This window comes from Erinaceus europaeus, chromosome 13 (genome assembly GCF_950295315.1).
Source record: "Erinaceus europaeus chromosome 13, mEriEur2.1, whole genome shotgun sequence".
NCBI classification, from domain to species: domain Eukaryota; kingdom Metazoa; phylum Chordata; class Mammalia; order Eulipotyphla; family Erinaceidae; genus Erinaceus; species Erinaceus europaeus.
The window spans coordinates 43,343,711-43,355,958 of NC_080174.1; the positions used below are offsets into that span (position 1 = coordinate 43,343,711).

Consider the following 12,248-nt stretch of genomic DNA (forward strand, 5'->3'; position numbering starts at 1 on the left):
GGTGATTCTTATGCCCCTATAGTTGAGAACCACTGACCTGGGGGGGGGGGGGCAGGAACACATTCAGGTCAAATTCTTCACAGAACTTTCAGTCCTGAGTGAGGACTATGTCTAGAAAATCATTACAAATACAATTTGGTAATAATTATTGGCACACAGTAGGCTTTCAAAATATGTCTGAATAAAAACTATAATCTTCTAACTTATCAGCATGATAAGTTGAGGAAGACTGTGCATTATAGAATTTACATTAAAGTACTTGAGTTTTGGGTCCAGTGATTTAATGTTGGAGAGCTCTCTGATGAGTGGAACTAGTCTATTAAAAATAGGATTACCTTATGTTTATAAACTGCTATCTTATTCTAAAAATGTCATTTTTAGAAAAACAGTGAAACCACAAAGACATGAACTAATAACTCTGCTTCTTCCAATCTCTGTATCCCAGCAATGTACTCACTACCCAGATATAATAGCTGTTACAAGTTTTTTGTGCACAGGATAACTAACTACCTGACTGAGGTCTGTTTGGGTGATAATTTTCCTAACATGGAACTTATATCCTAGTCTTTTGATTTCTAGTCTCCAGCTCTTTTCACTACACACGTTCACTTTAAATGAAAACTCAACTGTCAAATCTAAAAAACCCACCAATAAGCTTTCAGTGTTTCCTAGGGTTTTCTTTACACCTAACTTGAAAATCATTCTGAATTATCAGGCTAACCTGTATGTGGAAAATAAGCATGTATAAAATACAACAAGCTAGAGCAGCCACTTACACAGCCACCAAAGAGACTATCTTTTAAAAAGGTAAAACCAAGGAATCATCAAAATATAATCAATATTAGAAACAATCAAGTCCATTCTATCTATAAGTAGGGTAACTTTTTTTTACTTTTTGAGCTAACAAAATTGAAGATAAGAACCACAACCACAGTGAACTAACCAAGGCTCTATCGCTGCAAGATCACATATGCCTAAGTGGCTGTCTGGCTTCTCCATGTCCACCATGTCAAACCACATTTCCTCTCAACACAGTAAACAAAAGCTCAATAATAGTTACTGAACTGGGGTCTGGCGGCAGCTCAATGGGTTAAGCACATGTGGCGCAAAGCTCAAGGACCGGCATAAGGATCCTTGTTCCAGCCCCCGGCTCCCCACCTGCAGGGGTGTCGCTTCACAGGCGGTGAAGCAGGTCTGCAGGTGTCTTTCTCTCCCCCTCCTCTGTTTCTCTCTGTCCTATCCAACAACAACGACATCAATAACAATGATAATAATGACTACAACAATGGTAAAAACACAAAACAAAACACAAACAAACAACAAACAAACAAAAAAAACAACCCGGGTAACAAAAGGGAAAAAATGGCCTCCAGGAGCAGTGGATTCGTGGTGCAGGCACCGAGCCCCAGCAATAACCCTGGAGGCAAAAAAAAAGTTATTGAACAGAATGCTTCATGTTGCACAGGAACAATTTACAATGCTTACCTCTAGGTCATTGAAAAAAAGGTGCGTATCAGCCACTTCAAAAATCATTTCTTCCATTGTTAAACCTGAGCCAATCACTACTGTTGGGTCCTGGAAGATTTATAAAGAAGAAAGATTTTTTTTGACTTGGTACACAAAACAATGGTTCTGATCTTTAATTTTTTCAAAATTATTTGGGATTAAGGTCTAAACTACATAGGCTCACATCGATGTTTCTGTTAGTGATGCAATTTCATTCAGTTATAAGAATCTGGGATTGTGCAAGAGTGTTTGGACAGTTAGGTAAATCCTGATTGTTGTAAATTCTGAATACACTGTTATTGTAATAGTCACTATTTTACTCCCTCCCTCCCTTCCTATCAGAAACCAGTTTTTTGATAATCTTAATTAGGCATTAGAGACTGAACAATTAAAATATTTTCATAAAAACCAATAACTAAATTCTAAAACAAACCATCAGGCTTCAGAAATATAGTCTCAATCTCAAAAATATAGTACAGAAATATAGTCTCAATCTCAAAAACAACTCATTGTATTAAAACCAGTGTCTACAATGATGACTAAAAAATTAAATTCTATCAGGTACAATTAGCTTAGTAATGTATGTAATATATTTGAGAAAGATATTTTAATTCGTATTCTCTGGAATAGACTTAGTTAAATGAGTTGCTTAATTTGGACTGTTAAAAATGGCTTAAATGTTGGGGAGCGAGGAGAGAAAGAAAACTTTCGGGGCCAAAGTTGTATGCATGTGTAATGAATCTAGTGTAAAGCAGTAACCCCCTCAATAAAAAAAAGAAAAAATATGACTTAATGGGGCAGAGGAAATAGTATAATGGTTATGCATAAAGATTCTCAGATGCCTGAGGCTGCTAGACTCCAGAGCTGAGCAGAGATCTGGTAAAAAAAAAAAAGACAAACAAAAAACTTCATGGGTTAGACAGTACACTTGCATTGACATGAGCATGCCCTAGGTTGATGCTGTGGCATCTGTTTCTCTCTTTCTAAAATAGTCCAGTGAGTGAGTAGGAAGGTAGGACTTAAGGAATCAATCTTTGGAAAACATAATCTTGAGAATTTACTCTGTTTTGAGTTTCATTCCCATAATGAATCTTTTCAAATATTACTTTCCAACAAATTCAGTTTTTAGTACCATCCTTAGTTCTAGCCTCTGGCATAATTATAACTTTGACTATCTTCCTTGGTATAAGCCATCAGGCAAAGTTTTACATGGAAAATAAAAAACCAACAGGCTAAGTAAGATGAAGGTAGAAAATAAAGTGATTATGGGGGCCAGGGGGTGGTGTACCTGGTTGATGCATGTTATAATGTGCAAAGACCCAGGGTCCAGCCCCTAGTTGACACCTGCAGGGAGAAAGCTTTGAAAATGGTGAAGTAATGTTGCAGGTGTCTCTCTATTTCTCCTTTCCCTCTTGATTTCTGTCTCAACCCAATAAATAAAGATTAAAAAAAAAAAAAGTGATTTTGGTTATTTATCCACATCATCAGGAGAAGTACAATAACAACAAAGGAAGAAAGAATCAAATTACCTTTCCATACTTCTGGGCATAGGACCCAGTAAGAAGGGAGTGGAAAATGATGATAGTTTCATCCAAGTCCCAAAGAAATACCCGCTGAGGGAGAAGAATATAAAAAAATAATAAGTAAGCATTTTTTCCTATCATAATAGCATGAATCAAAACATCAATAGCAAGGAAAACTGAAGAGTTACAAATATGTGAAAATTTAACAACACAGTTATCACCCCCCTCCCTGCCCCCAAGCACTGTTCAGATCTGGCTTATATTAGTGCTGGGGACCTGGTACCTTGGAACCTCAGGCATGAAAGTTGATCACATAACCATGATGCTCTCCCCAACCCTAAAGTGGTAAAATTTTGTTATCTACATTTTACTACAATGTGAAAAATGAGTAAGATCTTAATTTTTTAAAAAAACATTTAATTTATTTATTTTCCCTTTTGTTGCTCTTATTTTTATTGTTGTTATTGATGTCGTCATTGTTAGATAGGACAGTGAGAAATGGAGAGAGGAGGGGAAGACAGAGAGGGGGAAAGAAAGATAAGACACCTGCAGACCTGCTTCACTGCTTGTGAAGTGACTCCCCTGCAGGTGGGTAGCCGGGGGCTCGAACTGGGATCCTTCCGCCGGTCCTTGCGCTTTGCGCCACCTGCGCTTAACCTGCTGCGTTACCACCTGACTCCCCAGATCTTAGTTTTTTTCCTAAGAAGTGTATTAGGACTTTAGATTATTTCCCCTCCTTTCCCCCAAGAAAAAAGGGAAGAGAGGCTCTTATGCAATCTTGATTTACCTGGTCTTAAGATAGGTCTTAAGAACACCTATCAATGGACTCAATTTTATTTATTTTCTCGTCCATTTTAAAATTTTTTCAATAGTGATTCTATAAGATTGTACGGTTATAGGGTATAGCTACACATTTTACCCACCACCAAGCCTCAATGAAATTGATTTTAACTACTGCTTTTCCTTTTATTATATACTAGTAGTATAGCAAAATTCAAAACAGAAAACAGGACCAAAAACTCCACTGTTAGCATTCTGTATGACTTTCTCAGCTTTTAAATAAAGAAGCCTTATGTATGACTATAATAAGTTCCTACAGTTTTTAAACAAGGAATATAAGTACCAGTCTCAATAAGTTAATAGACATGATTGCATGTTTCACAGAAACTTGGCCTAAAGCACTTTAGTACTCTCATTTTATTTGGGATTTTTTTTTTTTAAAAGGCTTACTTGCTTATTAGTGAGAATTACAGAGAGGAGGAGCAGAGGAAACAGAGTATCATTCTGGGACATAATGCTTAAGAATATAGCACTTGGGAGTCGGGTGGTAGCGTAGCAGGATAAATGCACCTGGCACAAAGCGCAAGGACTGGCTTACGGATCCCAGTTTGAGCTTCCAGCTCCCCATCTGCAGTGGTCACTTCACAATCGATGAAGCAGGTCTGCAGGTGTCTACCTTTCTCTCCCCCTCTCTATCTTCCCCATCTCTTTCCATTTCTCTCTGTCCTATCCAACAACAACGACAACAATAAAACAAGGGCAACAAAAGGGAATAATAAAAAAAGAATCCAGCACTTTATCCACTGTGCCATCTCCCAGTCTACAATTAAAAATTTTTTTAAAAAAATGGTAAATAGTATGACATTATCTGTGACACCTGTTTTGATGCACTGTACCATCTGGTCTCTTCTGAAATAGAGAACATTTTTTCCTAAAAATAACAGGTCCCCCTAAATTCACAAAAGTTTTTTCTCCCAATCTTTTTGGTAAAAAATTGAAAGCAATATGGCTAAGTTAATAAATGGAGAGGAACATTTTAATGTCTCTTTTCATTTGATCAACTCAGCTTCTCTTGTCCTTGATTTAAAAGTCACACCCCACAAACCACATGATCTCTGTGAACTTCAGATATATGTTCAATAAATGAGACTGAGGGAAAAAGTATACAGGTAACTCAAATGAGTGTCTTCTCATACTTCTAATTCACTGTCCTGGGAAGAGCTGGCATCAGCTTTCCTCTTGCCCCGGTTTTTGCCAGTCATATTTTTCCTGGACTGATCGTCAGCATCTTTATTAGGTGTAGTCTGGGATAAAGATGGGCTTGCAGAAGGATCTCCTGAGAAAGGAAAGCAAGACATACATTTCCAGTAGTCATGGTACAAAAAACAGAGCAAGGAAGAATGTCAGCTGATTCTCTGTCTTTAAGTCATATTGCAGGGATAAAGACTGGGAAACCAAACTTTAACGAAGCTATTTGTGAAGGTCGATCTTTTTGAGAATCAAAAGTTCCTAACATTACAAAGTTATAACTAGAATTTGTATTCCTGTGGCATGCCTGGTTGAGTGCACATTACAATGTGCAAGGACCCAGGTTCGAGCCCCCGGTCCCCACCTGCAGGGGGAAAGCTTTTTGAGTGGTGAAGCAGTGTTGCAGGCGTTTCTGCTTCTCTCCCTCTTCATCATGCCCTTCCCTCTTGATTTCTGGCTGTCTCTATCCAATTTATAAATAAAGATTAAAAAAAAAGAAGAAAGAAAAACATATCCATGAAGTTGTTTTGTCTAAAAGTTTAATCTGAATCTGATTAAGTTCCAGATTAGAGATTTTCAATTTGGCACAATGGACATTTTGCGGCAGATAAATTTTTTGTTCTGAGGGGACGTGCTGTGCAATTAAGATGAGTAGTTGTGTAGCATCCTTGGCCTCTGCCCAGTTGATGCCAGTGGCACCTTCCACTTTCCTGGTGTCACAACCAAAAAATGTTTCCATGCATTGCCCAATTTCTTATGTGTAGGAAGGAAAAAGGCACAAAGATAACAAAATACCTTTAATGGAAAACAACTGCTCAAGATTAATTTACAATAAAGTCCAAAAGGTAGCAGGACGTGTCAAACTACCTTTAAGGGCAAAATTAGTAAAATTAGGGGAGGGGGAAAAAAGGGAAAACAGCATGGAATAAACAATCTAGGGGGCAAGTGGCAGACCTGGTTAAGTGCACACATTACAGTGCACAAGGACCTGGGTTCAAATCCTGGTCTTCACCTGCAGGGGAAAGCTTCCTAAAAAGCGAAGTGGTGTTGCAGGTGTCTGTCTCTGTTCCTGTCTTCCTCCTCTTTCTCCATCCAATAAATTTTCTAAATCAGATAAAACATTGAATTTACTTATTTGTTTATTTTTATCAGAGCACTGCTCAACTCTGCTTATGGCAGTACTGGGGGTTTAACCTGGGACCTTGGAGCCTCAGGCATGGAAGTCGCATATGCTTTATGCTTGCTCTCCAGCCTCTCCAATAAATTTTAATTACAAGGAGGGGGGAATATAAAAAAATGGGAGAATTTACAGGTAAACATAGACATAAAATATATTTACCACTCAAATACATATGTACTTATATCTTACATTTTGGTATTTTGTGATATAAAGGATTTACTATTCCAGATATTTATTTATTTATCTTTTTTTTACCAGAGCTCTGTTCACCTCTGCCTTATGGTGGTGCTGGGGATTAATCTGGGACCTTGTAGCCTCCGACATGAAAGTCTCTTTGCATATTATGCTGTCTCTCCAGCCCTGAGAAGTAATTGTTCTAAGGCAGTACGTTATGTAAGTTTAAAATATATCCATTTACTTAGATTGGCAAAGGCAAGATAAGAAAACTGCTTTAGATTTTATCTCTGGCACCACCAACAAAACAAATAAAAAGAGCTTTAGCTGATGTAGATGGAGCACAATTTAAAAAAGTGAACAGGGAGTGGGCGGTAGTACAGCAGGGTGAGCGCAGGTGACACAAAGTATAAGGACTGGCGTAAGGATCCTGGTTCGAGCCCTCTGCTCCCCACCTGAGGGGAGTCGCTTCACAAGCGGTGAAGCAGGTCCGCAGGTGTCTTTCTCTCCCCCTTTGTCTTCCTCATCTCTCTCCATTTCTCTCTGTCCTATTCAATAACAATGACACCAATAACTACAACAATAAAACAGTAAGGACAACAAAAGGGAATAAATAAATATTTAAAAAAAAAAGTGAACAGTGACCCAGGAGCTAGTACAGTGGGTAAAAAGTTTTGACTCTCAAGCATGAGGTCCCCAGTTCAATCCCTAGCACCGAACTTGTGATGAACTGAATGAGAGTGATGCTCTCATTCTTTATTTTTTAAATTTTTTTATATTTATTTATTTTCCCTTTTGTTGCCCTTGTTGTTTTTTTGATTGTTTTTGTAGTTACAACTGTTGTACGACGTGCAAAGAGCTGCACAAGGATCGTGGTTTGAGCCCCCAGATTTCCATCTGCAGAGGGGTCACTTCATGAGCAGTGAAGCAGGTCTACAAGTGTCTTTATTTCCCTTTCTTCTCTACCCGGCTCCCCAATTTCTCTGTCCTATCCAAAAAATAGAAAAAATGGCCACAGGAGCAGTGGATTTGTAGTGCAGGTACTGAGCCCCAACGATAACCCTGGAGGCAAAAAAAAAAAAACAAAACAAAAAAAAAACCTACTCTGAGATCTCAGTACAAGTTCAAAATATACACAGATTAAAATTGGAGTCTTTAGCTTTTACAAAATTGCCAAGAGTGAAATTTCCTGTGGCGAGCAAACTAAGGCTTCAGAGAGGGCAGAGTGGGAGTCATAAATACAGTCATTTCATTGTTGGTATTCTTCTGTTCACAGGATCAGGTATTATATTCAGCCAACGACTCATGGGATGGCTCCAGTGTTTAAATATTCCTTGCCTAAGAGGAAAAGCCAATAGCATGGTAACAGTGACTAGACTAGAACAAAATAATCTTCTACCTATTAGATGAAGTGCCCTTAAGTCAAAAATGAAATAAAACCATAAGCAGAGTATCAATTTATTTTTGCAAAGGAAGATACAAAAAATGGAGTGTGAATTTGATCTAATGAAATGATGGAAAAATAGACTATTATGCATGCTGAATAGAAACTGCATTCATATAAAGAAAGGGAAAGATACTTACCCAAGTCAGAATATGGGCTTGACTCAGAGCGAGAAAAACTACATGTGGAGTAGAAAATATATTTTCTGGGTAGGCGTAGATGGCATAATTGCCATAATGGTTATGCAAAGAGACTCTCATGCCTAAGGCTCCCAAGTCCCAGGTTCAATGCCCCGTACCACAAGCCAGAGCTGAGCAGTGCTCTGGTAAAAAAAAAAAAAAGAAAAGAAAAGAGAGAGAGACAGAGAGAGAGAAATAAACACTGTTCTTAATGGTATAAAAGAAAGAAAAGAAAATGTGTCTTCTTATACATAAAAATCCTTTCGTAAAGGAAGGAAAGATACATACTCCAGACAAGAGTATGGGTTTGACTCAGGGTGAGAAAAGAACTTCATGTGAAGTAGAAAATTTAAAGGGATAGCACACTCTGGAGAAAGGCAGGGCAGGCAGGAAGTAGGCCTACCTTAAAGCCAATGATTAGAGTTGCAGTGCTTACCAGAGGAAAGTCTCTGTGATGTAGGCGCAGGTACCATAGCACTAGACTTCTCTGTCTGGTATGTGGCTGGTGCTAGCGTGGTACTCTCAGCATCACTGTTAGTCTGGCCTGGGACTCCAAAGTTGGAGCTGGGATAGCAGGTCTGGTACTGACTCTGACCAAGGATCGTATAGGTGGGATAGTCCTGTAGGCCAAAGAGAATAAATAAGAAAACAATTCTTAAAGCCTAACATGAACAAGTATTTCAGAAGCACTTATTTGACTGAATCTTTTCATTTATTTATTTATACCAACTTACTGACTTATAGTCTAACTTATGGTGGCAGAGGGGGTTGAACTTAGGATGTCAGAGGCTCTGGCATGAAAGTCTTTTGCATGTTATGCTATCTCCTCTGTCTTGATTCTTTAAAAAATTATTTAAAAAATATATTTTATTTACTAATGAGAGGGATAGGAGGAGAGAGAGTGATACAAAGAATGAGGCATCACTCTGGTGCATGTGCCACCGGGGATCAAACTCAGGACCTCATGCGAGAGTCCATCACTCTATCCACTGTGCCATCTCCCAGACCACCTGATTTTTTATTTCTAAAAATTTATTTATCTACCCAAAGTCCCAGGTTCAATCTCCCCTGTACCACCATAAAGCAGAGCTGAGCAGTGTTCTAGTAAAAAAAAAAAAAAAAAAAAAAGAATTTTAAAAAGTAAATAAACAGGGGGAGGGGATAAGATGAATAGTTAACAGCAGAGTGAAAAGGGAAAAACCAGTTTATAAGAGGCCAAGTAGTGGTGCACCTGGTTGAGTGTACACATTGTAGTGCACAAAGATTTAGGTTCAAACCCCCAACCCACCTGCATGGGGGAAGGTTCACAAGCAGTAAAGCAGGGCTGCAGGTATATCTCTGCAGATATATAAAGGAGAGGGGGAAAAAAAAGCCACCAAGAGGGCTTTACTGTGCTCTTTGCACATGGCGCAAAGAGCAAGGACTGCATAAGGATCCCGGTTCGAGCCCCCGGCTCCCCACCTGCAGGGGAGTCACTTCACAGGCGGTAAAGCAGGTTGCAAGTGTCTATCTTTCTTTCCCCCTCTCTCCATTTCTCTCTGTCCTATCCAACAACCACGGCATCAATGACAACAATAATAACTACAACAATAAAACAAGGGAAACAAAAGGGAATAAATAAATAAATATTAAAAAAAAAAAAGCCATCAAGAGCAGATTTGTTGTATAGGCACCCAAACCCAAGTGATAACCCTGGTGGAAAAAAAAAAAAATCCAAACAAACATGATACATGGAGAAGAACAAAAAATGAAAAAGGGACATGGTTAGATTAGGAGATTACGATAGGTAAAAAAAAAAAAAGATGATTGGTATGGTTTTAGGTCTAGGCTATCAAAAACTATAGTCATTCTTGTAACTGACAAGAATTGGCAAGTCATAAGTAAAAGTTACCCTACTTTTAGAGGGCAAAGATGAGGGTGGGATGAAAGGTTGACTTTAGGGAAACAGTCTGGTATTAAAGAAAAAGCTGGACTGGGAAATAGCTCACTTGGATAGTGTACTGCTTTGCCATGTGTGAGACCCAGGTTCAAGACTGGCCCCCACCACACTGAAAGAAGTTTTGATGCTGTGGTGTTTTTTTACTCTCCTTGTCTACTTCTCAGTGTGTAAAAACAAACATACAAACAAAAATGTCTCTCAATCAGTAGAAGCCATGAAGTTAGGGCTGGAGCCTTCATTTCAGAGTCACTAAATGGATATTTTTGCAAGTGGTTAAAATTTATGGAGATGAACATATGGGAATATAAATATTCCATGATAAGTGGAAATGATATCCACTAAGTAATAATAATTGTGCATAAAAGAACAGGATTGAGAAAAAAGCAGTGAAAAGGAGAGATAAAGAGGGCTAAATCACAGTGGTTTAATGTGACAGACTTTCATGCCTGAGGCTTGGAGGTCCCAGGTCAATCCCTTGCACTGAAAAGTGTTCTGGTCAAAATAATGTTAATAATGATGATTAATAATAAAGGAGAAATTTTAATAATACCAGGTATATAGTTGAAATTCAATAAATATGTTTGAACTAAAAGATGAGTAGATACAAGATATTAATGGCTTTGGGGAAAACAACAAAAACATAAGGAGAAAAACTGAAACCCTTAAAACACTAAAGATGCTACTAGTGATTTCAGAAAAAAAAATTTTTTAAGTTTGAAAAAGATGATACTACAAAGAATTTACAATGGCATAAGTGATTAAATAAAAAGCAGAAGTAGAATTTACTCATTCTACTTATTTCTCATGTGACTCTAAGTTAGTACCTACCATCATGGAGCTTACATTCTAGGGTGGGTTGGGTGAAGTAGTACTAGAGACACACTATAGGTCAAGAAGTAGATAGAACCCTTAGTAGAGAAGTGAGGGACATTTCCAGTGCTTAGACTGGCTATTTTATAGATTGGTCAGTTCCCCATAGAAAGAAGAGAGTGACATCAAGTTAGATGAACTGTAACAAATCACATGAACAAAATTATTATCATACCTGATTTGAGATGTTAGAAACTGCTGCTGCTGGAATATTGGCAATTGCAGATGAAGTGGATATCAGGCTGGCATTTGTGCTTGAAGCTATAGGATTGAGAGTGTTAAAAGATATTAAACATAGTATGAAAAAGCTGGAAGAAATTGAAAATATATTGTTTTAAGTAACAGTAGACAGATCTACAAGGAGATACAGAATACTGTTAAAAGAAACAGATACTGTTCTTTTGCACCACACCTTAATGACCTCATTAAGATATAAAACAGTTTAAACATTTTTGTTTCAAGTCTTCATATAAAAAAATCCTGGAGTCGGGCGATAGCGCAGCGGGTTAAGCGCACGTGGCGCAAAATGCAAGGACCAGCATAAGGATTCCAGTTCCAGCCCCCGGCTCCCTACTTGCAAGGGAGTCGCTTCACAAGCAGTGAAGCAGGTCTGCAGGTGTCTATCTTTCTCCCCCCCACCTCTCTCCATTTCTCTCTGTCCTATCCAACAATGACACCAATAACAACAACAACTACAACAGTAAAACAAGGGCAACAAAAGGGAATAAATAAATATGTTTTAAAAAAATCCTTTAAGGAGGGCATGGATAGATAGCATAATGGTTATGCAGAGAAGCTCTCATGCCTGAGGCTGCAAAGTCTCAGGTTCAATCCCCTGCATCACCATAAGCCAGAGCTGAAGAGTGCTCTAGTAAACAAAGATTCTATACTAATGAAATCAGAAGCTAAACCAAATCATTCTAGTTCATGTTTTTCAGCAGCTAAAAAAGGACTCACCTGCAATATAAATTACTGACAATCTATAAAATCAACAGAAGCTCTGATAAATCCACTTGAAAACACTACACTACACTACACTACGATATTATTATTTGGCTCAACTTACCCCCTTCCTGAAGCAATATAATTACTTTGAGAGGTAGAACTTGCATTGCAAATTTTGCTGATTTGTGGGCTCTTCAAATAAAGGATTATAAAAAATACAGATCCAAGAAACATGATGATCTAGCATTTAATGAATTTACCAGTGGGCCTAGAAACTTGCCCAAAATATTCACAAAAATTATTCACAAAATATTTTTTAAAAATAGACTCTATAAATTACTTAAACGGCCCATGTTGGGGTAAGGAATTGGGCTTAGCTTTTCATAACTGTCTACACTGACTATAACAGGGTTTTTCTAAGATCTTTAGTGACTAAAATTTACCACAGTGACTTTTTTAT

The 12,248-nt window shown here is 38.0% G+C and overlaps 1 protein-coding gene across 5 annotated transcripts in view; it reads right to left on the reverse strand.

Annotated features, from left to right (window-relative positions):
• The window catches only part of EYA3 (EYA transcriptional coactivator and phosphatase 3), a 94,447-nt gene that overhangs the window by 13,635 nt on the left and 68,564 nt on the right, over positions 1 to 12,248 (reverse strand). For all 5 annotated transcript variants that reach the window (XM_007522420.3, XM_016187844.2, XM_060205660.1 and 2 more), the window contains 5 exons: positions 11,019 to 11,104; positions 8,471 to 8,654; positions 5,006 to 5,145; positions 3,036 to 3,119; positions 1,486 to 1,575 (listed from right to left, as the gene is read on the reverse strand). In XM_007522420.3, the coding sequence (XP_007522482.1) occupies positions 1,486 to 1,575; positions 3,036 to 3,119; positions 5,006 to 5,145; positions 8,471 to 8,654; positions 11,019 to 11,104 (584 nt within the window). The remainder of the gene's footprint in view (positions 1 to 1,485; positions 1,576 to 3,035; positions 3,120 to 5,005; positions 5,146 to 8,470; positions 8,655 to 11,018; positions 11,105 to 12,248) is intronic.